The sequence below is a fragment of the Zosterops lateralis genome (assembly GCF_965231275.1).
Source record: "Zosterops lateralis genome assembly, chromosome: 30".
Lineage (NCBI taxonomy): Eukaryota > Metazoa > Chordata > Aves > Passeriformes > Zosteropidae > Zosterops > Zosterops lateralis.
The window spans coordinates 5909552-5933248 of NC_139790.1; the positions used below are offsets into that span (position 1 = coordinate 5909552).

The following is a 23697-nucleotide window of genomic DNA, read 5'->3' on the forward strand; positions in this document are numbered from 1 at the left end:
GCCACAGCCCAAAGTGGGAGGTTGCTCATTCCAGGCAGGGCTGGGATGGGATCCAGGAACCAAGCAGCTCCACCTGGGGAGGACCCAGGTGGGACCCTGGATTTGGGATGGAGAGAGGGACTACCCCAGTGCCAGGCTGGGTGGTTCATGGAATCCTCTGCTCCACCACCTCTTCCTTCTTCACTTCCAGAGAGTTCCACCTGGAGCAGGCAAAATCCCATCTCCGTGACTTCTCCCAGCCCTTTCTGACCCCCCAAACCAGGGGGAACACCAGTGTGTCTCCCTCCAAGGGTAGATCCACCAGCAGAATTCCCTATGCAGCGTCCCACTCCATGTCAGATAAGTCAGGAATCTCCCTCCAGCTCCACTCCAGGGTCACAAATGCTGATGAAGTGGATCTGGGAGGAGGGAGAAGAGGGAGGGGAGAGAGGCTGAAGGCCATGGCTCAGGTAGGCTTCCAGGGACTTCAGCAGCTGCCTCGGCTTCTCTTTGGTGGATAATTCCAGCTCTGGAAAGGTCAGAGGGGGAAAAAGGTTGAGGGGACCAGGGCCTGGATGGTGTCAAGGGTCCAATACCTCCAGTGTCCCAACATTTTCACTTGGGAAAGGGCATGCTCATCTTTCCTTGGGATGAGGAAGCACAGGAAGCAATGCCAGCCTGAGCACCCTTGAGATTGGAATGCAGGGAAGATGAGGCAAAGCTAGAGTCCAGCAGTGCCAGCTGGATCCTGATTTCTGAGGGATACATTAGTCCGACTGACAGCAATCCTCTCTGGAGTAATTCATGGACAGGGACTAAGCTATGGCTCCCTGTGAGCCTGGGGAGCAGGGAATGTCCCCATGTGTCACCCACCCCGTCACAGCATCCATCTGGGGTGGTAAGTGTGAGGAGAAACACCTCTTGAAGCACTGGGATAGGGAAAAACTGTGGAAAAAGCCCAGTGTGAGGATTAAACTGGGAATGTTTCGATTTCTTGGGCATTACAACCCTTGGCATTGGGCTGGGAAATGCTGAGAACACAGCGAGAAGTGTTTTGAGGTTGCTGTCCTGAGGATGTCCCCCCCCCCACCAAGGAAAGCTGGTAAAGGAAAACCAGGGAAGACAAACCCTTGAGGAAGAAGCCAGCATCAGCAATGGTCCCATGCTGCCGCTTCCAGAGGCAGGAGAGCCGCAGGAAGGCAGCGGCATAGAGGTCATTCAGCACCCCGATCACCTGCTGCCGCCGGTTGCACTCCCTGGAAAGGGGGAGAGGGCTCAGCCACATTCTGGGAAGGGGAAGGACCTGAGATGCAGCTTGAGACTCCAAAACCAATCCCCCTCACCGGAAGAGCCGCTCCTCCTGCAGCGCCTGGATGACAATCCGAGTGATATTCACAGACATGATACAGAAGGGAAAATTCTGGAAAACAACCAGAATTCCAGCATTATGGAAGCTCAGTTGGAAAACTCTCCTCCCCTCTGCCACCTCCGCCCCTTTGACACCGCATCCATACATCCACAAATCCACAGGATGGATCAATGGGATCCACGCACTGGAATAACAGTCCTACAAATCCAGGCTCGGATGGATGCTGAGGGTTGAGCCAATCTTGTACCCATGCTTAAACCCAGACTAAAATGTGGAATTTAGGAAGACTGGCTCCACTCACTCCCATTTTCCTGTTGCCCAACTCTCCAGCCTGTTTATCCCACTTCAAGCCAGTATCAAATCTCTAAAATCCTGTTCCCCGCATAAATGCAGCACTTCAAGCTCTGCTCCAGCCTGGATCGGGGCTCCTGGGCACCATCTTCTTCCCCTCACAAGCACGAGGTGGTTCAGCATCTCAAAAAACAAAACCTCAGAAGAGAAAGTTTACACTCTTCCCTTTCCCAGAGCACTGGGAATTCCACAGGAGACCCCCTAGCAGAGAGGTGGCGGAAGATCATGCCTGGGTTTGATGCTGGGAAAGATGGAAAATCTCCCGTGCCAGTGGCAGCATCCGAGAATCCAGGACAAAGAACAGGATCTGCATCAGCCCCAGCATTCCCGTCCCACGCAGGTCAGTCCCGGGATCCGCACCTGGGAAGGTGAGTGGCAGTATGGAGTCACTCCCTGTCACCTTCCCACTTCCATGGGCTGTTTATTCCCTGTATTCCCTTTCTCTGCACTTCCAGAGTCCAAGAGTCCTGCGGATTCCCTTTCCTGAGGGAAAGCTTTCAGGCAAGTTTCCTAAAGGGGCCATCACCCTGCTCATCTGGGCATTAACCAGCCCCTGCTCCACCCCACCACTCCCATTCCCACACTCTTCCAGGAATTACCAGCTTTTTTATGAAAGTGGTACTGGGATGACACAGTCAACCAGTTCAGATGTTGTACTGGCATCAGTTTGGTTTAATGGATAAAGGGATTGAGAGTGCCTTTGAGAATTTTGTAGAGATATGGAGGATATTTTGTAGAGCAGTGGGAGGACTGGGGTGATCAAAACCTGAAATCAGTTTTGGGGTCCAAGAAGGACATTCAGGTGCTTGAGCATGTCCAAGGGAGGCCAGCAGAACTGGGTCTGGAGCACAGGGAGTGGCTCAGGGGGCTGGGATAGAACAGAGTTGCTCCAGGGAAGGTTTGCATGGATTTTGATAATGGGCCTGAGGATCTCTCCAGCAGGAAGGTTGCGCCCTCTCCTACCCTGGAAGCCCAGCTCCTCCCAGTGTGCTCCATAGCGCGGGCAGCCCAGCCTGGAGCACGTCAGCTGCTGGTAGATGGTCTGCAGGATCCGCATGTGCACCCACTCTGAGTCATCCAGGGCACCTGGAGGGAGGTAGCCAACATCCAGCTGGCTGAAAACACTCTTAGGGTCTAAAAAACATCCCTCAGTGCCGCAAGAACACCCCTTGGTCCCCAAAAACATTCCTTGGCACCTAAAAAATCAACCTCACATTCTCCAAAAAACCCCTCTGTTACAAAAAAATGCCGCTTGGCACCAAAAACCCTCAGCAGACAAACCCATGCCCCACAGCATCCTAAAAATCCCTCTGGTTTCTCAAAAACACCCCTCAGCGACCAAAAGAAAGCGGTCAAAAGAAGACCCTAAACTCACCTCTCAAGACTCTAAAAAACCCACAGTGCCCCAAAAATGTCCCTCAGTGCCCAAACCCAAACCCACACCCTCCAAAAATGCCCTCACAGCACCTAAAATCCACAGCTTGGAATCTTAAAAAAACCCTTGGTGCCCAGAAAAGGCCACTCAGCCCCAAATCCACAGGCCCAGGGTTTCCATGTGTGTGCGACCCCCTCATGCCAAGGGACTGGGTGATTCACATCCCATTTGCCCCTGGACTGAGGGGCAGAGGGACCGTGGAGCCAGAAGGCTCCCACCTGCAGCTGTGTCCGTAGAGAGCAGAGATGAGATCCAGCAGGGCACAAAGAGGACCCTGGGGCCACTCACACTGTGCCATGGCCAGCGCCAGCTCCTGCTCTCCCCGGAGCTGCGGCCGGAGCCGGGGAGGCCCACAGAGGCAGCGGAGCAAGGCAGCCAGGATCCCCCGGCGCCCTGGGGCCCAGACCTTCACCTGCAGGAGAAACAGCCCAAAGTTCCCCATTAGGGAACACAGCCAGAGGCAGGAGGAGGGGGCTGGTGCCCCCTACTTCTACTTCCTACACTCCCAGCAAGGAGCAGGAGCTGGAGCCCAGCCATACCCGGCTCTTGGAGAGCTCCGTCCTCTGGAAATGCTGCAGTGCCTCAGTGAAGGAAATCGGAGGGAGGGGCGCGCCAGAAGTGCCCCCCAACCCTGCAGGGAGGCAGTGAGTAGATCAGACCCCCACTGACTCCTGACTCCCCCCCGAATCATCCCTGATTCCAGGAGAATGACACTGTGGGGAACAAGGGGAAAATGGAACCTCCCACCCCCTCTCTCCCCTCCACTGCAAAAAATGCCCCCAGCTTCTCCTCCACCCATCCTGCCCTCCAGGATGCAGTTCCTTTCCCCCTTCCTGGACATTTCCAGCTACCAGGCCCGTTAGTCCCAGTACCTGACTGGACCTCTTCCAGAGCCTCCCATTCCTCCCGGGCCTGGTGTTGCTCCTCGCTGATCCCTGCACAAGGGAAAGGGCACAGGAGTCAGATCTGGATGGCAGACATGGAGTGGGGGTTTTCCTCCCTCCTCCCAACACTGCTCAGTACACCCTAGCACTGTATCTCCTCTTTTGCAAGGAAAATCCCAGCTGGGGCCACCCGGGCCACCACAAGGTTTATCTCACAAGGTTTATCTTGGGTGAATTTGGGGAATAATCTGAGACCAGATGGACTTGACACCGCTCCTCTACTTGCTCCCTGGGGTCCCTCTGAGTCCCGCAGGTGACTTTCAGACCAGGAAACACCATGATTGATCCAAGGGAAGCAGGAAAAGCTCACCAGAGTCCACTCTGAGCACCAGCTCCTGCAGGGCATCTTCCTGCCCCAGAGCTGGAATCTGAGGAGACAGAGGGAACACACTGTCACTCCCTGTGACAGACCCCAAACACCAACCGCCCCCGAATTAATTCCAAGCTTTTCCCCCAGGGAACAGCCCCTGTGCCCCGCGGGAAGGTAGCTCAGGCGCCTTCAGGGGGTCTGTACCCTCAACATTAATTTATGTGGTTTTAACGGTAGAAAAGGAGCAATGAGGGGAAGTGGAGAGCTGGGACCCCTGAGGTGGGGGTCCTCGTGGGAGTCGGCTGGGGGGCGGTCCGGCCGGACACGCACGGGCAAGGACTTGCCGAGGAGATAACGCGTTGCCGCTCCTCCAGCCGCTCCGAGCCCCCGACGCCGCTCATGGCCTGCGGGAGAGGAGGGGATCAGGTGGTGGGAATAGGGGTGTCCCGGCGACTGACACCCCCAGAAGCACCCCAGGCCCTCAGGAACCCCTCTGGGCCACTCAGGGTCCCCTATCCCTAAAGAGCCTCTCCGTGCCCCCCAACCCCTCAGGAGCCCGTTCCAGCGCCCGCTCAGCCCCTCAGACCTCTCTGACTCTTCAGGTTCCCTCCGCCGGACCCCTCCGCACTGCCCAGGCGCGGCCGCGCTGAACGCCGGGAGCTGTAGTCCGCACCTCTGCCCGCCATGGAGGGGGCGCCGGGACTACAGTTCCCGGTGTACATCACGCTATGACGAGACGGAGGCGCTCGAGGGTCAGCACGGGGAAGAAGGCAGGGGCGGGGCTAAGGCCGGGTGGGGGCGGGGCCCAAGCGGCGGAGCTGAAAAGGGGGCGGTGCCCGGAGCGGGACTTGGGGTTTTCGGGATCTGCACCGGGGCGATCAGTCCCAGCTGCCAGTGCCCGCTGCAAGTGCCCAGTGTCAGTTCCCAGTCCCACTACCAGTTGTCAGTCCCAGCTCCCAGTATGCTAGTACCGGCTCCTATTATGCCAGTGCCAACTCCCGGCGTTGCCAGCTCCCAGTGCCAGCCCCTGGTGCCCAGAGTTAGCTCTCATTGCACAGTCTCAACTCCCAGTGTCCAGGACCAGCTCTCGGTGCCCAGCGCCACTTCCTAGTCCCAGCTCCCAGTATGCCAGTACCAGCTTCCACTATAGTAGTGCCAGATCCCAGTCCCAGCTCCCCCTACCCAGTGTCGGCTCCTTGTTTCCTGTTTCCAGCTCCCAGAATCGTAGTGCCCGCCCCCAGAGGCCAGTCCCAGCTCCCAGTGCCCGGTGCCAGCCCCCGCTCTCCCGGCCCTTCCCGCGGCCCCCCCGCTCAGTGCCGGAGCCACCCCCTGTCCCCTCTGTTCCCGTTCTTGCTGTCCTCGCCGGCCCCGCCGCTGTTCTCGGCTCCTCGGGGCAGAGCGGGACTCCCGCAGCCGGACAGTGCAGGACCATGTGGCTGCAGGCGCTGCTCTTCCTCGCCCCACTCCTCCTTCTCCTCGTCGTCCTCCTCCCGCTCTTCTCCCTCCTGCTCCCGCGGGTCCCCGGCAGCTGCAACCCCTTCGCCACCGACAGCCGCCGCCCGCCCGCCCCGCTCGTCACCGACAAGGCCGTGCGCAGGACAGTCGTCAAGACAGGTACTGGACCCCCGAGGCATCAACCCCCTCGGCGGGATTAAACCCCGGGGTGGCATCAGCAGCCCAGGGTGTCATCGCACCCCAGGACAGCATTGGCCCCAGGGTGGGATTAATCCACCGGGACAGCACCACCCCCGGGGTGTCATTAATCCCCCCCGGGCTGGTAGCGCCCCCAGAGCGGCATCCCCGCAGGGTGGCATCACCCCCGTGGTGCCGTGGACCCTCGGGGCAGTATGGACCCCCCGCGACAGTGGCATCAGCCAGGATGGATCCCCCAGGGCAGCGTCTCCACCTGAAGCAGCATTCATTAACCCTCCGGGGTGGCATTCTCCTCCCCAGTGTAACCCCCGCGGTGCCACCTGCTCACCGTGGTTTCGGGGATCTCCGATGCTGTGGGGTGTCCCCCCAGTGACGCCTACCTTTCCCCACAGTGTTCTCGGCAGAGAAGGTGCCCCAAGAGCTTGATGCCATTGTGGTGGGCAGCGGCATAGGTGGCCTGGCGGCTGCGGCACTGCTGGCCAAGGCTGGCTGGCGCGTGCTGGTGCTGGAGCAGCACGGGAAGTTGGGGGGCTGCTGCCACACCTTCACTGAGAAGGGCTTTGAGTTTGACACTGGTATGCTTTGGGGCCCCAAATTCCCCAGGGATCCAAGGGAGGGGCATGGGATACTCTCAGGGTGGGAATCGCACCCATTGGCGTGAAGACCATGGCTTCCCAGCACACACCTTGCAGTAGACAAACCATTTTCTTGCTTTTCACCCCAAAATCCTCTGAGTGTAGAATACCGAACCCCTCAGATTCCCCATATCCTGCCCCTATGCATTCCCAGTATGGAGGATGTCACCTCAGGACATGTCATGCTGGCAAACTTCTTGTGGCAAGACAAAGTCCAGCTCTGCATGTCCCCAGATCTCTAGGATTAATTATTTACAACAGAGATGAATAGCAGAGTGTAACAAAATTCCAAAATTACCAGCTAAAAACACTGTGGTCAGTAGGATTCACCCCAGTTGGGAGGCAGGTGTATCCTAGATTTTCCCTTTCCATTCCACATGAAGCTGATGGGGTGGGGATGGATAAATAAGAGGTGGGTTTGGTGTGTCCTGGGGTGGGGAAAAAAAAAAGAAAAATAAGATGACAATAAAGGAAAAAAGAGGAAAATAAAGAAAAAAATGTCTATTTTAGGGATCCACTATGTGGGACAGATGCAGGAGGGCTCCCTGATGCGGTTCCTGGTGGACCAGCTGACAGATGGGCAGCTGGAGTGGGCCCCACTCCCGGCCACCTACGATGCTGTGGTTTTGGGGGACCCCCAGGGTGCTGGCAAGACCTTCCACATCCATTCTGGGAAGAAGGAATATTACCGGAGACTGAAGGAGCAGTTCCCTGGGGAGGCGGCAGCCATTGATGAGTTCCAGCGTTTAGTGAAGGTAGAGGCGGATTTGGGTGGGATAAAACGAGGGGAGTTTGGATCTGGGGTGTCACACAAAGAGAGGAAGCCCCCTGGCACTTGGATACTGGCCACTCTCAGGGAATAATGCCATCACTCCAAAAGCATTGGGAAACACATGCAAAATTGCCCCTTTCTGCCTCAGAAATGCAGCATCACATATGTTTTGGGGGAGATTTCTTTAAGGAAGAAGTTCTTTAAGGAGTTGGGGCAAATTTCTTTAAGGAAGTTTTTTTAAAGAACTGGGTTTTTTAGGGAGATTTTTGGAGGAATTTCGGTGGGGAAGCTTTTTTGGGGAAGCTTTCCTTAAGAGAGGTTTTTGAGGGAGCCAGTACCCCCCCTTACCCACGGCTCCCCAAGACTCCTAGCCGTGAATTTAAGGGGAAAAAATCCTTTCGGGTGTGTTTGAGCCCCCGGGTCTGTGCAGTGAGCCCCAGGCTCTCTCTGCAGAGTTCTGGCCGTGGGATTGTGCTGCTGGGGATACTGAAGATGCTCCCACGGTTCCTGGCTGCACTCCTGATCCACTCCAGGCTGCTCTCACGCCTCTGCTCCTTCTCCTACCTGGCTTCATGCAGCCTCAAGGAGGTGGTGGATGATCTCACTCCCAACCCAGAGCTCCGGGCTGTCCTCAGCTACCTCTTCCCCACTTATGGTAGGTGACCAGGAGTGATGTTAAACCCTTTAGAAACAGAAAAAAGGTAAGAACCGCCCCCCCCCCCCCCCTCCGCCTTTTACTTGCTTTTGGAAGGTTTGCAGGAATGCTGTGGTGGATGCTTCATCAGCGTCCTTGTCCCCAAGTCACTGAAAGGTGATGTGTCCCTGTTGCTCACCTCCATCTCTTTCTTTCTGCTTTCTTCATCTTCCCCATGGGGTGACATTGTTCCTGTACAAGTGAATGTTCCTGAGCTTCCTCCATCCCATCACCTGGGCTTTGCTTACAGCCCCCCATGACTTGGTCAGGTTGGTGACCATGGGCTTTGCCATGGAGACACCCACACCCAATGTCCTCCCTACTTCCTCCAGGTTCCTCACCTTCCTCTCAGTGTTGTGTCCAGGGTGTTCCTCATCCTAAAATATTTTGGATAAGCTCCAAAGCCATGATTTGCCCAAACCCACTTTGGCTGCCCCTTTTCCCAGGTGTGCTCCCCTCCAAGGCCAGCTTCTCCATGCACAGCATCCTGGTGAACCACTTCCTCCATGGCGCGTGGTACCCCAAGGGTGGGGCCGGGGAAATTGCCTTCCACACCATTCCTGTGATCCGGAAGGCTGGAGGCAACGTGTTTGGGAAGGCACCGGTGCAGAGGATCCTGCTGGACTCCCAGGGCAGAGCGTGCGGTGAGCCCCAGCCTGGGATGGGGCATGAGGCTGCCCCCCAAAGTGGGGTTCCTTTCACCAGCACCTCATTCTTCCCCCTCTGGATTTTTCCTCCCAGGTGTGAGTGTCAAAAAAGGCCAAGATTCAGTGGATATCTTTGCTCCCGTGATCATTTCGGATGCTGGGATCTTCAACACCTATGAGAGGCTGCTGCCAGCAGAGGCGCAGGCTCTGCCAGGTACTGCGTCAGTGCTGGGCTCTGGCAGGGTTACTGTGTTAATCCCATCCTGAGCCTCATCGGAAAGTGGATTTATCACTTAACATTGACAAACCCCGTCGCTCCTGTGCCACAGCCCTCAAGAACCCAGCCCTGGCTGCTCATTTTTTCATGGGGGTTTTATTAAGCTTAAATTATTTGGCCCAAATTGGCTGTAGTTTGCAAAGTCCTGGTTTGGTGTGAGGATTCCTTAAAAAACACAGTGCAGGGCCCTGAAATTTGTGGAAGTTGATGGAATGTCCACTTAAAGTTGGATTGCCAGAAAATCTTCTGGAAGGGGCAAGGATGGGGGGAATGGGAGTTGTTGGGTGGAAGGGGACAGCGGTACTTGGGAAGGGGCACAATTGGGTGGAAGGGTCACAGTTGGGTGGAAGGGTCACAGTTGAGTGGAAGGGGGATGGTTGTGGAGGCGGGGAGGGTTTGGTGGGAAAGGACCAGGATTGGAGAAACTATTTCATTGTAGCTGAGGATCCTAGAAAAGCCTGATTTCCCCCAGAACAGACAATTCCCCTTTTTCCCCTCCACATTGCAGAGATCCAGTCCCAGCTCCACATGGTAACCCACGGTGAGGGGGGTTTCACCGTCTTCATCGGCCTCAGTGGCTCGAGGGAAGAGTTGGGGCTGGTACCCATCAACTACTTCATGTTCCCAGGGAGTGACCTGGATGGAATGTAAGTTTGGCTTTACCTTGGATGTGCTTCGTTGAGCGTAAGGAGATGAATTCCTGGGCAGTGACTCAGAAAATGGGGATTTGTCTGTAAGGGGAATTCAAGGGAAGGTGTGCACTGAACCCCAGCTCAGCCCTTCTCTGCAGGATGAAGCGCTACCTGGCTTCATCCAGAGAAGAAGCTGCCAACAACATCCCTTTCATCTTTGTCACCTCGCCATCAGCCAAGGACCCCACCTGGGAAATGAGGCACCCAGGTAAAGCTGACATCCAGCCACAAATGCTTGTGAGGGGCTTCAAAACTCTTGTTGGGGTTTGGTGATCCCAAAGAAGGGGTTTCTACTCAGCTATCCATGGTCAAAGCTGCTGAGCACAGGGCTCATGGAATGCAGTCTTTGCGATACCTGGATGGAGGACACGGAAAACCAAAGATCTGGGGGCATCTCCATATTTGGATGTCGAGGATTTGGGGCAGCGACAGGGTAGGATGAGGATGGGCAGAGGAACAAGCATCCCAACCTTGTCCTCCTGCAGGTAAATCCACTCTGGCTATCGTCACCTTCGCCAGATATGAGTGGTTCAAGGAGTGGAAGGACAAGCAGGTCCACAAGCGGGGGGATGACTATGAGGACCTGAAGAAGACTTTTGTGGACGCCATCATGCAGACTGTCTTGAAGCTCTATCCTCGCATTGAGGGCCGGGTGAGGAAATACAGGGTTCAGGGGTCCTCCAGCTCCTGCCTGGGTCGCCTCTACCTACCCAATGACCATGAAGTCATGGAATGGTTTGGCTTGGAAAAGACCTTAAAGCTCATCCAGTTCCACCCCGTCATGAGCAGGGACACCTTCCACTAGATCAGGTTGCTCCAAGCCCCATCCAACCTGTGCCGACCTGAATGACCATCCCAGGATGATCATCCAGAACCATCTTGGGATGAAACCTGGCCAGAACCACCACCCCAGGATCTGCAAGGAAACCCATCCCAGCCCATACCTCCCACACCCAGGCTCCTGCAATAGCCCCCACATCCTGCTGCCCCAGCAGACCACCTTCTCCCTATCCCCCTGCAGATTGAGTACCTCTCCGGTGGGACTCCCCTCACCAACCAGCACTATATCGCCAGTCCCCACGGGGAGTTGTATGGTGCTGACCACAGCATTCCCCGTCTGCAGGCTGAAGCCATCACTGCCATGCGGGCAGAGACAGCTGTGCCCAACCTCTACCTGACAGGTGACAGGACCACCAGTGTCCTCAGATGAGGACAGGTCTGGGGGAGTGGGATGTGGGGGGAGAAAATCTTCAATCCTGAAATGGAATAAAGGGAAGAGCCACTGCGGGGCAATGGAATAATGCCTGGAAAAGCAGAGTTCCGTGATCCCAAGGGGAGGAGGAAAGGGCTGAGCTCCTCTAGCTCTGGGAAATTGTCTCCTTGCCCAGTGCACAATGGGGAAGGATGAGGCCCTTTTCCTCCTGGAGACAGGGAAATGTCAGACAGGGCGAGGGTTGTGGGTTCAGGCCCCAAGGATGGTGTGTGGGCAGCTGGAAGGTGGGGAAGGTGATTCCCAAACCACCACTGATGGTTGCCTGGGATGGAATGGGGAGTGAGGGCTGCTCACAGAGGGACCACATCTGCTGCTCCTTCCTTTCAGGCCAGGATTTGTGCCTGGGGGGTTTCATGGGAGCCCTGCAAGGAGCCATCATCTGTGCCAGCACCATCCTCAAGCGCAACCTCTATGCGGATGTAGCGTGGCTGAAGATGCGCTTGCAGGCCACCAACTCAAAGAAGCGAGACTAAAACCTGCCATCCCACCAGCAGGGACCCTTGCTCCTCACTACATCACCTGCACCTCACTCTCAGCTGTCACACACCTGTAGCAGATCCATCTCTATGCGAAACCGAAGTATTTCAGTCCAAGAAGATGCCATTTCCATTCCCAGATAGATCGTGTTGGACCTCACCCCCACCGAAACTATGCATCCCCTTCCACCATCATGTGCAGGGCTGGTCCCTGGGCATGAAGGGTGGCCCCAAGAACTGTCATGGCCAGGAGAGAAGTCAAGATAACCCCAAAACAGGTGGCACCAGCAGGTACCAGCATGGCCCAGCAGCTCCCACAGTGCCAGGAGTACCTATGGCTGCTTGATCCCATCAAGATCACTGACCTCCACCTGCATCCCCCAGCAAAAGCCCACCTCCACCTGCAGCCCAAGAGCTGTCCAAGAGCAGCAGCACTCACAGGCTGTCCAGTGCTTCCAGAGTCATTCCATGGAGCAGCAGGACCCCAGCCCCCCAGTATTCCAAATGTTTGGGTGCTGCTCTCCCTGCATTCCCCCAAGGCATCAGTGGAACAAGTGCACGGTCCTTTAGCAGCAACAAAGTTCTTCTGTCTGCTGGTAAAAACTTAGGAACAAGATCAAAGTCCTCTCCAGATGGGAAGGGAAGCATGTGAGACTGGAAGTAATAAAATAGTGATAATGATCCTGGGATTTGTGTCTCATGATTGGTCAGTGGACCCAGGGGATTTGAGGCAGAAGAGAAGGGGATGGGAAAGCAGAATGGAAAGTGGAACAGGATGGGAAAGGGAAGGGACAACCCCATCATTGTGAACGTGTTGCTGGGGGTTTCTTCTGCACCAGCCAAGTTTTGGGAAGGAATAGTGGCAGAACAGCCATAAGTTGGGAACTCAAGTGAGGAAAACCAGCTGGCCAATATGGATTTACCTCTCACCTCCCTGGAGCTGAAAGCCATGGGAAGAAGGAATTCCCTGGTACTGGGGGGTACTGCTGTGAGCATGATGAGTCCTTTGTGAGCATCAGGGCACCCTGGGCTGTGACTCAAAGCCCATGAAACTGACACAGATTTTCCAGATTTGGTCACAGGAGAAGGGCCCAGTGCTCACCAAAATTCCCTGGAACATCTTTGTCCAGGTAAAGCAGCTGCTGGATGAGAATTTCCCACTTTTTGCTAGGTTTGGGCAGAATTAGACTGGCACAGCATGAGGTTTTGAACTGCTGCCAGTATAAATCTGGTTTAATTGTGGGGTTTGGTTCCTCCTTGATCCCTTCCTCACTCCCCAGCTTCCCATCACAGCCTTCCATCCCAATTCTTCTATGCTTCATGCCTCTTTTTTGATACTTTCACCGATCTTGAAGTCTCCTTGCTCACTGCAGCCCTTCTTGCAGCCTCCCACCATCTCTACAGCTGTCTCTCCTTCAGGGTACAGCCTCAGTTATCCACAGTGTCCCCATTTCTCCTAGTGGTTTGTACCCTTTGGACTACTGGGGCTGAAATCACATTGTGTGCCATGACCCAGGACATCACTGGGAGCAAATACTCCTCCCAGACACCAATTGGATGTAGATGAATTCATAAAAGTTGACTTGAAATCCCATCACAGTGACATTTGGGGACAGCAACCCCCAGGGCAGGGCTGGGAGAAGCCCAGCTGTGAGCTGCTGAGGGAGTAGGAGAAAAATAAACCCCAGAGCTAGTTTCTAAGCAGGGAGCAGTGTGAGCAAGCAGGGAATAGGGTGACCGTGCTGGAAAGGAGCCCTGGAAAGAGGCTTGAAGGCTGATCTGGCAAAGAGGATTAGAACACTGAGCAAAGAGATAATTCAGCAATGGCATGGAATTTGAAGAGAAGGTGAGCTCTGCAAAGAAAGATCACCCAGAGTCAATCCCCTGGGGAATCCAGGCTGGAGTGCCCTGGTCACAGCAGTGAGCTGGGGAGACTGCTCTGAGCACCTCCAGCAGCTCAGCCCAAAGCAGGGGTGGGATTGGGTAATCTCTAAGGTCTCTCCCAAGCCATGGATTCTTGTTTGGGGTTAGAGGACTGCAGGGCGCCCAGAGAGGAGATTTGGAGGAGCTCAAGGTAGCCATTCTCTCCACAGACTGCTCAGGGGAAAGATTCAACCAGGGGTAGATGTGGAGTGTGACAGTGCAGACCTGGAGGCTGATCCAGGTGGAACCTCTGACTATCTTCCCATCCCTCCCTGGACTACAAAGACGTTCACCTGCAGTCCAGGTAAGGGAGAGCCCCTGATGCACCAGTATCAGCTGGAAGAGTTTCATTTTGCCAAAAAAAGCTAGGACAAAGCAGGGCCAGGGCACAGCCAATGTTCCTGTCCTTCCTTTCATCCTGCAGGCTGTGTATCTTTTCCCAGCCCCTTTGGATCCACGTTCCTGCAGGGTCCTGGAGGGTGGGAACCGAGGTCCTGCCTCACTCACAACCTGCTGGAGACATCTGTTCTCCTCAGGACAGAGGAGTCCTGAGGGGAAAACCCGAGGGGTGACCAGCAGCAGCTTGTTCTCTGTCATGTGTGGAGAGAAAGGGACAAGTTACAGGAAAACCAACCAAAAATTCCTCTGGGAAGGTGAGCAGCTCAACCTGGAGGCACCAGAGCTGTTGAGGGGGACGGTTTTTTCTCAGGGACCTTTTCCAAGGGACCCTCTGCAAAGCAGAAACATCTGATTTAGGCACAGAACAGTGCAGTGACACCCAACCTTCCCTCCCAGCAGCATCCCCATGGCTCCCACAGCTCTGAGGAGACCCAAACCTGCCTCTCCTCCTGCTTTTCTCACCCCAAAGAGTTCCAACCTTGCAAATGCCATCTCAGTCATTTTGGTGGTGTTTTATTCCAAACAAACCTTCCCAGGCCATGGAATTTGTCTTGCAGGGGCAAAGTTCATGTGTTTGCTTGGCTGGTGCCCTGCCCATAAGGAAAATACCTGCTATGGGATCAGCTCAGGTTCAGCTATTTGCTCAGGAAGCAAGATTCAAGGCTTTCAACAAAAAGAAGATAAAATAAACCCAGGGTGGTTAACAGGGTTTGCAGATTGGGTTCATTGGGAGTGGAGGTCAGGCAGTGGATGTAGCAACATTTCACAGAACCATGGAATCATTTGGGTTTGAATAGCCTCAAGACTACCAAGTTCAAGTGATCATCCAGCACTGCCAAGGCCACCACTGACCCATGTCCCCAGGTGCCACATCCACACAGCTGCTAAATCCCCTCAGGGATTTGAACTCCACCACTACCCTGGGCAGCTGTGCCAGGCCTGGACTGCTGTTTCCATAGAGGAATCTTCCCAATATCCAACCTGAACCTCTCCTGGCACAGCTTGAGGCCGTTTCCTCTTGTCCTGTCCCTTGCTCCCTGGGAGCGGAGCCCAACCCTTAACTGGCAGTACTCTCCACTCACCCTGTGCAAGAGCAGGAGGGGTGAAGAGCAAAAACCCAACCCCAGCCCCCAGCTCAGTGCCCAGTTTTACCCAGTTTCTCATGCATGAAACCTCCTCCAGCCTCTGGGGCCTCTCTGCTAAACTGCCTCTATCGGAATGTCTCAGCAATCCAGCCCTGATAAGTAGAGCCCAACCCAGATGGCAAAGCATTTGATTTTATTTGACATAATTTCCACTCATGGACTTTGACTCCTGGGCAGTCACCCCGAGACAACCCTGGAGGCGCTCCCCACCCCTGGGATACTCCCACTACTTCCTGCATCCACGGACAGGACTTGACCTGAGGGCCTGTTCCTGCCCCACCACATCGGCTCTGCCTGCAGTGTTTTGGGGCCTTTCCAGCCCTCTCAGGTCAGGGTGAGAGCAGGCAAGGGGTTCAGCAAACTCTTGGAGCACAATGCAGTGGCTTTTGGGGGGAAATCACCCTAAGGACACAGAGCAGAGCAGTGCTTTGAGCCCCTCATAGCAAGGCTTGGAACCGGGGGTGGGGGGGGGGTTGGTCTGTGAGGTCTCTCCCAACCCCACATCCCCATAGGCATCTTCATTTGATCCCTCATTTTCACTCTTTTTACCTCCTGCAAGCTGTCAGTAACCCCATCCCCGGGAAAACAAGTGGCCCTCCCTGTTCCCAGCCTAGCCTATTGACTGCCAGGACTGGAGGAAAGTGTGGAAGGTGGGATTTCCTCCTTTTAGGGAAAAGAGGTGAGAGAAAGGAGGGAGTATCTTCCATTCTCTGCAGGAAACACTCCTTAGAAGTACCCTCATTATCTACTGAGGCTCAAGCACCTTCTCTTCCCTGTTCCACAGCTGGCTGGCAGCAGCAGCGAGGTCACTCTCTTTTCCAGTCTCCCAGCTACTGCTGCTCCAACAAGCTGGGACGTCCTGGGATTGCCCTCTGGGGCTCTCTGGAGGAGAAAGAAGAAATCCAAGAGGAAAGCTCATGAATAAGCTCTGTCCAGAGCAGTTTAATCTCCTCTTGGGCCCTGACCTCACACCACCCTTTGCCAGCCCCTGTGGAGCTGGGCTGATATCGGGCCCTGGAAAGCGGACTGGAAACTTCAAATCCGCTCTGGCCTGGGCCTGTCTCAGCTCCTTCCGGCTGCACACGGAGCTCTGAGCACAAACAGCTGCACAAATCCAGGTGTTTTTATCAAAATCAAATCGGTTTTGCATAAAGAGGAGCCATCCTGCACCTTTGGTGCCAGGTGGCAACAAAAACCATGCAAACATGAAAACAACAAAACCAAGAGAGAAGTGAAAACTCAACCTTTTGGGTTTTTTTGAAATCCATTTACTGACCTCACCACACAGAAAATAAAAAAACAGTACAAAGAACTGTAAAAAATTCTGATCCTTCCAAGCAAGTTGCATTTCACTGCAGCAGAAAACAAATCAGGTGCTGGTTCAAGCCTAAAAAGTAGGAATTTTTGGCAAAAAAACCCTCTCTACCATCCATGGGAAACCTGTGTCCAAAGGAAAAAGGTGCTGTGCACCTTGTTGCATAAACACCATAAAACTCAACGAACTGGAAGCAGCAATTCCCAGAAGTTTGGGGCAGCTCAGACTGTTGGTAGAAAACACCAGCCTCGGGAAATGCTGATGGGGAGATTTTGGGGGAAAACCCCGCAATTCAGCCTGGTGTGAGATCTGCCTCTCCCCACACTCAGCGCTTCCCGGAGCCATGAGGTGCGTCCTTATTACTCTAAGGAGCTTGTGGTTGGCTCAGCCTGGGATCGAGGTGTTTGAGGTCCAAAATATTCCCTCCCCGTTGGCAGCAGGGTGGGATTCCCACAGCTTGGAGTGAGAGAGGATTTGAAACAGCTCCCAGGATAGAAAAATAAGTAGATGATGAAAAAAACCCCACCTTTCTAAATTATTATTCAATTGAAAAAAAAACAGGATGAAGCAATCATAGAGTACTTACACTCCAGAAAGAGCACACACTCCGAAAATCCTGGCTGGAGCAGCCCAGGAGCACACAGAATTCCACACACTGGAATAGGGTTTGTCTCCCTGCTGTCACCAGCCAAAAGCCAGTGTCTCCCTCCCCAACCCTGCCCTAAAGCAGCCCTCAGCCTGGCTAATCCCAGAGGAGCTCTGGAACAGGGTGATTTGGTGCAGGAGGTTCCCACCCTTTTCCCCAAGAGCTACATTCCTAGCCCTGTTTCCCTTTCCTCTACCCTCCTGCTCTCCAAAACAACTCCTAGAAGTCCTTTTAGCATCCTAGATGTTTCCTAGGGAAACTCTGAGAACTCTTTAAAGCCAAGAGGGACTCTCATGCTTCTCGTGCTTGCCAAGAGCCAGTAAAAAGGGAAAGCATGATTTTAGGATTTGGAGAAGGTCAAGCTCTCTCTCCCCTTTTTGAATGAATTACTAGGAAATGAAAACTAGAGCTGCAGCTTTCACAGTTACCAGAAAATGGCTCTGCCTTTTTCCAAGGTGACCACAGAGCAGGGAGCTGATTGCTCCCAAGCCTGGGAAGGCCAGAAAAAAGTCCCCCAGGAAGGAATTTAACCATCCTGGGATTCTTCCCGTGCAGTCAGTCAGCAAGCTTGGGATTGGCACATGCCTGGCACCTGATGTGATGCAGTTGGGTGCCCATGTGAGGAGCTCTGGGTCTCCCAAATCCATTTTTTTCTGCGTGTACTGGAGAAATCCAAAGCAGGAGTCAAGCAGGTACTTTGTGTCCTCTCCAGAAACATCCCAGCTTGAACTCTGGGGAGTAGAACTACAGAGATGAAAACTACCCCATGGGTGTAACTGGGGCACCAATGCCTTTGGCAGCCCTTGGTCTCAGCAGTACCAGTCCAACACAACTGGAGGGACTGGAAGCTTCACTCATCCCAAACTCCTCAGGGATTTACATTCCTTCCTTCCTACACTTGATAAGGGGGAGAAAGCAATCTTCCTGTCTGAATCCCTAATCCTCTCAGGACATGGAGCTTCCCCAGCCCTCCTCCACAGCACCACACCACAACCAACACCCCCAGCACACACAGCTGAACTGGGAGGACTGGAAGGGAAAAGACCTGCATAGAGCATGAAGGGTTTGAGCTACACCGCAAAAAATGCTTAAGCATGGCCAAAGGTGTGCGTGAAAAGTGGAAGCTGGGTGTGAAACTGGAAAAATGATCAGGGAGACAAAACCCAAATCCAAGTCTGTGGTGGGTCAATTCCAAACAAGTGCAAGGGAACTCATATGCTCCCAACTTGAGCATCCAAACCCAACAGCTGGAGGAGAAGGAGGAGACCAAGGCAGCTTCATTTCCAGGCAAAGGACAGTCCCATGGCTCATTGTGCAGCAGATCATTAATTTCCCCCCCAAAAGGAGGGGTCAGTCCAGCAGATGGCAAATTCCATTTCATTGGGACACAGGAGTTCTGGGTGTGCAGTTCTGGGACTGGCTTTTCCAGCAGCCAGATGCCCAGGGGAAAAACAAGGCAGCTGGGAAAGGAGCAGTTTAGGGAAGTGAGAGGTTTTATCAAGGTGCAGGTGCAAAACAAAAAGCATTTGCCCTCCTTCTTGTAGACTGAAATCCAACTGCAGTAGCACTGTATTCCCATCGGCGGCTGTCATCATCTGAAGAGGAATCTAGATCTGGAAAGGCAAAAGGAAAGGCTGGAACTACCTGAAAGCTCAGAATGACTCTGCTTCTGTGTCCAGATGTGAGTGGGCTGAGAAGCTCCCAAAGCAAACACGAGCTCTTGCCTTTGTTTTTCTACCTTTCCTCTTCCTATGGCAGAAAATAATTGCAGGCACACTTGCCCTAAAGGGCAAGAGATGGAAGAAGGTTTCAAGGGTGAGAAGAAAGGGATTTCTCCACAAATCCTACCCTTCTTCCACTAAAATCCTCTCTGACAAGTAATTTGGGTAAGTGACAAAGCCATTCAGCACAGCCTAGCTCAAGACTGTCCCACCTGTTCCCTGGGTCAGCTCTGCTAGCATTTCTCAGTCTTTCTTTTACCGTTTCCTGGCAAAACCCTGTCTCTACACCAAACTGTGCTTTCCCAAACTGACTGAGTTGGGGCTTTGGGACCCTTTCTAATGGAAAGGGCCAATATTTTGTACTTCTAACACACATCAGGCACGCCAACCCTCACTTTGGGCTGGGTCTTACCTTTTGATCCAGTCTCTGATAATCACCAGATTTGGGCCGTCTACCAGTTTTTGTTCTTTTTCCTTCCAGAGCAAAAGCAATGATCTTTGGAGAGAGAAAAATGGAGACAGGGTGAGTGGAACAGCAGCTTCCAACACAGACTCACCTGTAGTTTTTCATTCACCTGCTCCTACAACCCTTCTCCTGTAACCAAGCACTTGAAATACGTAAACACCAGTACTCAACCCCTGCTAAGATGGATTATGAGGTTTGTTTAACAACCAGAAAACAGTAAGAATTTGTCGGCTTTCTTCTCCCTCAAAACCAGCTTTATGTGAGGAAAAACAACCCCAATATTGTGTAACCTGCTACAGAAAACTGTCAGTAGGAAACTGTCAGAGAAAAGATGTAGGGATCTCACAAACCCTTCATGTTTTCACCTCTCAGCTGAAAATCAGCAGCAGAGCTGAGAACACCCAGTTTCCACCAGATCTGACTCCTTTTCTGGTCATAACCCTCCTGCTCCACCCACTGCTGTTGGGGCCACATGAATATGAACCAACCTAGGAGATACTGCAGTCAGGATGAGGGGAAAGGGCTGAGTGGGTCTCAATCCCAACCCTCAGGGCTGGAGCAGGACTGCTCACCTTCCGTTTGTTGTGGTAGGCCACGTACAGAGCCGCAACAATGATGGCCGTGGTCACCAGGTAGGCAAAGAAGTGGCTGCTCTCTGAGTGGGCCCTGGGCAGGGAAGGAACACTCTTCTCTCTGTCCTGATCCAAGGAGGCATCATTGCCCTGTTCAGCCTCTGCCACGTCCTCTGCGGCATTTTCTTCATTTTCCAAAAAGCCCTCCACAGTGGAGAGAGCCAAGTGTGACAAAGGGCTTTGGTCCTCCTGGGAATTCTTTGGATTGTCCTGGCTGTGAGGCTGCTCATCACCAGCACTACCCTGGTTCTCAGTCTGGGCCTGCTGCTCACCATTGCTGCCTTGGCTGGTGCCCCCATTTGTGTGCCCATTACTGGCCTTGCTGCCCTGAGTGCCAGCCCCATTTCTGTCACCACTGTCCTGGCTGGTGCCCTGGACCTTGTTACTGTCCTGGGCGTTGCTGTCATTTGTGTTCCTGCTGCCCTCATTTTCGCTACTTTTGCCAGTGCCAGCCTTGTTCTTCTCACTGCTGTCCTCCTTGGTGCCTTTGTTCTTGAGGCTGCCTGTCTGATTGTAATCCTGGCCGTTCTTGTTGACACTGCTGTCCTGGTCTTTGCTCTGCTCATTGTTGTTGTTGTTGTGGCTGCCAGTCTGGCCACCAGTGCTGCTCCCTGTACCGCCTTGGCCACCAGTGCCACTGCTTGGGTTGCCCTGGCCACCAGTGCTGGTCCCTGTACCGCCTTGGCCACCATTGCCACTGCTTGGGTTGCCCTGGCCACCAGTGCTGCTCCCTGTACCACCTTGGCCACCATTGCCACTGCTTGGGTTGCCCTGGCCACCAGTGCTGCTCCCTGTACCACCTTGGCCACCATTGCCACTGCTTGGGTTGCCCTGGCCACCAGTGCTGCTCCCTGTACTGCTTTGGCCACCATTGCCACTGCTTGGGTTGCCCTGGCCACCAGTGCTGGTCCCTGTACCACCTTGGCCACCATTGCCACTGCTTGGGTTGCCCTGGCCACCAGTGCTGGTCCCTGTACCACCTTGGCCACCATTGCCACTGCTTGGGTTGCCCTGGCCACCAGTGCTGCTCCCTGTACTGCTTTGGCCACCAGTGCCACTGCTTGGGTTGCCCTGGCCACCAGTGCTGGTCCCTGTACCGCCTTGGCCACCATTGCCACTGCTTGGGTTGCCCTGGCCACCAGTGCTGCTCCCTGTACCACCTTGGCCACCATTGCCACTGCTTGGGTTGCCCTGGCCACCAGTGCTGCTCCCTGTACTGCTTTGGCCACCAGTGCCACTGCTTGGGTTGCCCTGGCCACCAGTGCTGCTCCCTGTACTGCTTTGGCCACCATTGCCACTGCTTGTGTTGCCCTGGCCACCAGTGCTGCTCCCTGTACTGCCTTGGCCACCATTGCCACTGCTTGGGTTGCCCTGGCCACCAGTGCTGCTCTCTGTACTGCTTTGGCCACCATTGCCACTGCTTGGGTTGCCCTGGCCACCAGTGCTGGTCCCTGTACTGCCTTGGCCACCATTGCCACTGCTTGGGTTGCCCTGGCCACCATTGCTGCTGTTATGGTCTTCATCTCCTTGTTCCCTGCCTCCTGCGTTGCTGCTTTCACCAGCCCCATTTGAACCTTGGCCATCCTGAGCAGCCCTCGTGTTGCCGCCTTTTTGCGACTCATTTTTCTTCTCCTCTTCCTCCTCATTGCTGCCATTTCCAGTCAGACTGCTGTCCTCCTGGCCCTCGTTTGTCTTTTGTTTCTCATCCCGCCTGGTCCTCCTACTCAGGTCTGTTTTGAGGTTGCTATTGTTGGATTTATCCTTCTGCTCGTTTTTGTTCTCTGGGGGCGTGCTCCTGTGTTTCTGGTTGTCACCTGCTCCAGGTGGCTTGGTTCCCTCAAGCACTGTGGAAGATCTGCTGGTATCTGTTTGTGGGGTCTCTGCTGTGGGCAAACATGGAGAGCACAGTCAGTCGGAAATGGGGGGGCTGAGACCTGGAGAGCAGGAGGGCAGAGGTGAAATCCCCCGAGAGGGACGCTGGGATGAGAGGGGGAAAGGAACCTCAAGGGAGAGGAAGGACCTCGAGGGGGGGGGGGGGAAGGAACGTGGGTTACCAAGGAGGGAGGGGAGCCCCCGGATGACCGAACGCGGCAAAGAACCCCTCCTGCAAGAGGGGCCCAAGGGCAGAGGAGGCCCTACAAACCAAGTGCAATGCCTGATCCACCCCTGGGCCCAAGGGCTTCGCTGCCTTCTCCTACCCCTGCCACAGTCGCCTCGTCCGCTGTCCCTCCGCGACCCCTCCCTGGGCCCGCCCGGGTTCCCCGCCCGGTGTGCCAGCGGCTCCTCACCCGCGGCGCGGGCGGCGCAGAGCCCCAGGAGCAGCAACAGCAGCAGCAACAGCGGGCGTGGGGTCTCCATGGCGGACGGAGCCCTCACCGCCGGCTCGGCCCGGAGGTGCCGCTTCCGGGCACAGATCTCGCGAGAGGGGGGGAGGGGACGGGAGTGGGCAGAGACTGAGCTGGATGGAAGAGTGTTTAAGCCTTTGGGCGTGGCCTCTGTGAGTGGGGCGTGGCTTGATACGCACAGGGAGTGGTTCACTAAGGGGCGGGGTTATGAGCGTGATCGCGCTAACGGGGCGGGGTTTGTTCCGACTGGGGGCGAAGCTTGAGGAGGCCGGAGCTTCATTGGGCTGCGCTTGGCGCCCCCTAGCGGCTGCGGAGCCCCCTGCAGCGGCCACAGCCACATTTTGGTATAAAACCTGCTAGTTTGGGGTCTGCTTCCTGAGAGTCCAGGGCGGGGAGTTAGTGGGAAAGTTAGTGACTGTAGCCCCAGACGGGCGCTAGGAGTGCACTCTGGGCTCTGGAGTGGGCGAGGCTGAGGGGTAAGCAGGGCTGCTTTCTTTCCTTTGCTCCAGGACAGCTTTGGGTTTGGTATCCAAACCTGCTGGTTTTGGATAACCTGGTATTTTTCGGTGTTGTTGTTGTGTTTTTTTTTTTTTTTTTTTTTTTTTTTTTTTTTTTTTTTTTTTTTTTTTAATACTCTGGGTTGGTTTTTTTTTAAATATTATTTATTATTTCATTTTTTAAATAACCTGTTATTTTTCAGATATTGTTTAATTTTTTTGATAACCTGTTTTTCTTTTTTGGCCCAAGCAGGCATGTCCTGTTCAACAGCAGCGATTCCCAGCGGCAGCAGGAAATCGGCTGTGCCTGTCAGTGGGCACCCAGGACTGTTCACTTCTGTTCATTTATCTGGTTTAGACTATTGAATCTCCCTTCTCTGGACTAAATATCCAGATTTTCATGTAATCATGGAATCCCAGAGTGATTTGGCTTGGAAGGAACCTTAAAGACCATCCAGTCCCACCCCCTTCCCATGGGCAGTCCCACCCCCTTCCCATGACCTTCCACTATCCCCAGTTGCTCCAAGTCCCGTCCAGCCTGGCCTTGGACACTTCCTTTTAGATCAACGGGTTTGCCTCCACCTGCAGCCAGGATGAAGCTCTTGGTGTGTACCTCCCCCCAGGTCATTTGTGCTGTTCCATGTAGTCTCATCACACGGCACCAAAGCCAAGCAGTGAAATTTCACCTGTCTCCAGCAAGAATCACAATCTTCCATGGATCCATTGCTCGCTCCAGTCACTCCACTTAACCCTAAAACAGAGGAAAAAACATCACATGGAAACCAAGCGAATCCCACGCAATGATCACAGAATAACTGAGGACTAATAATAATCCTGCCTTGGAGTGTGGCAGAAGATGTGGTTGATTTTTTTTTCTCTCGTGGTTTTTTCCCAATCTCTGGGGAATCTCAGTTCAATTCAACACATTCCAACAATCCCTGCTGCTCAGCTCTGCCTGTGCCAGCCTTTCCAAGGACACCAGAACAGTTGGGCCTAATGCTTTTTTGGGATTTAACCAGAGAATTGAGGCTATTTCTCATGCTCAGCTTTCACTCACCCCCTGGAAGTCAAGAGTGACTTAGCAGAGGCCAAGTTCCTTTG

At 54.2% G+C, this 23697-nt stretch overlaps 3 protein-coding genes across 7 annotated transcripts; 1 reads left to right on the plus strand and 2 right to left on the minus strand.

Moving 5' to 3' along the window:
• Positions 1-4: 4 nt before the first annotated feature.
• ELMOD3 (ELMO domain containing 3) lies at positions 5-5820 on the minus strand (the record flags this gene model as incomplete). Of its 4 annotated transcripts, none has more annotated exons than XM_083880517.1 (11): positions 5-508; positions 1108-1235; positions 1323-1399; positions 1929-2059; positions 2663-2785; positions 3423-3546; positions 3674-3765; positions 4007-4069; positions 4389-4446; positions 4719-4792; positions 5571-5820. In XM_083880517.1, the coding sequence occupies 11 exons, from the start codon at positions 5818-5820 to the stop codon at positions 345-347; spliced, it is 1284 nt and encodes a 427-aa protein (XP_083736643.1). In that variant the 3' UTR covers positions 5-344. The 4 variants fall into 4 exon arrangements, with proteins under 4 accessions (XP_083736643.1, XP_083736644.1, XP_083736646.1 ...); XM_083880520.1 differs by having other exon boundaries at positions 344-508; positions 4733-4792; positions 5571-5623; XM_083880519.1 differs by lacking the exon at positions 5571-5820 and adding an exon at positions 4975-5034 and having other exon boundaries at positions 344-508; positions 4733-4792.
• Positions 5819-12188, plus strand: RETSAT (retinol saturase; the record flags this gene model as incomplete). Its single annotated transcript, XM_083880493.1, has 11 exons — positions 5819-6002; positions 6434-6616; positions 7187-7431; positions 7902-8103; positions 8589-8786; positions 8884-9003; positions 9575-9713; positions 9857-9966; positions 10244-10410; positions 10780-10939; positions 11359-12188. 11 exons carry the CDS (start codon positions 5819-5821, stop codon positions 11502-11504), a joined length of 1854 nt encoding a protein of 617 aa, XP_083736619.1. The 3' UTR covers positions 11505-12188.
• A 4014-nt stretch (positions 12189-16202) lies between these two features.
• Positions 16203-22162, minus strand: TGOLN2 (trans-golgi network protein 2). 2 transcript variants are annotated; one of them, XM_083880488.1, is made up of 4 exons: positions 22043-22162; positions 19695-21637; positions 19069-19152; positions 16203-18548 (listed from the first exon to the last, which is right to left on the minus strand). In XM_083880488.1, exons 1-4 carry the CDS (start codon positions 22110-22112, stop codon positions 18543-18545), a joined length of 2103 nt encoding a protein of 700 aa, XP_083736614.1. In that variant the 5' UTR covers positions 22113-22162; the 3' UTR covers positions 16203-18542. The 2 variants fall into 2 exon arrangements, with proteins under 2 accessions (XP_083736614.1, XP_083736615.1); XM_083880489.1 differs by having other exon boundaries at positions 19695-21634; positions 22043-22144.
• Between the last annotated feature and the right edge of the window lie 1535 nt (positions 22163-23697).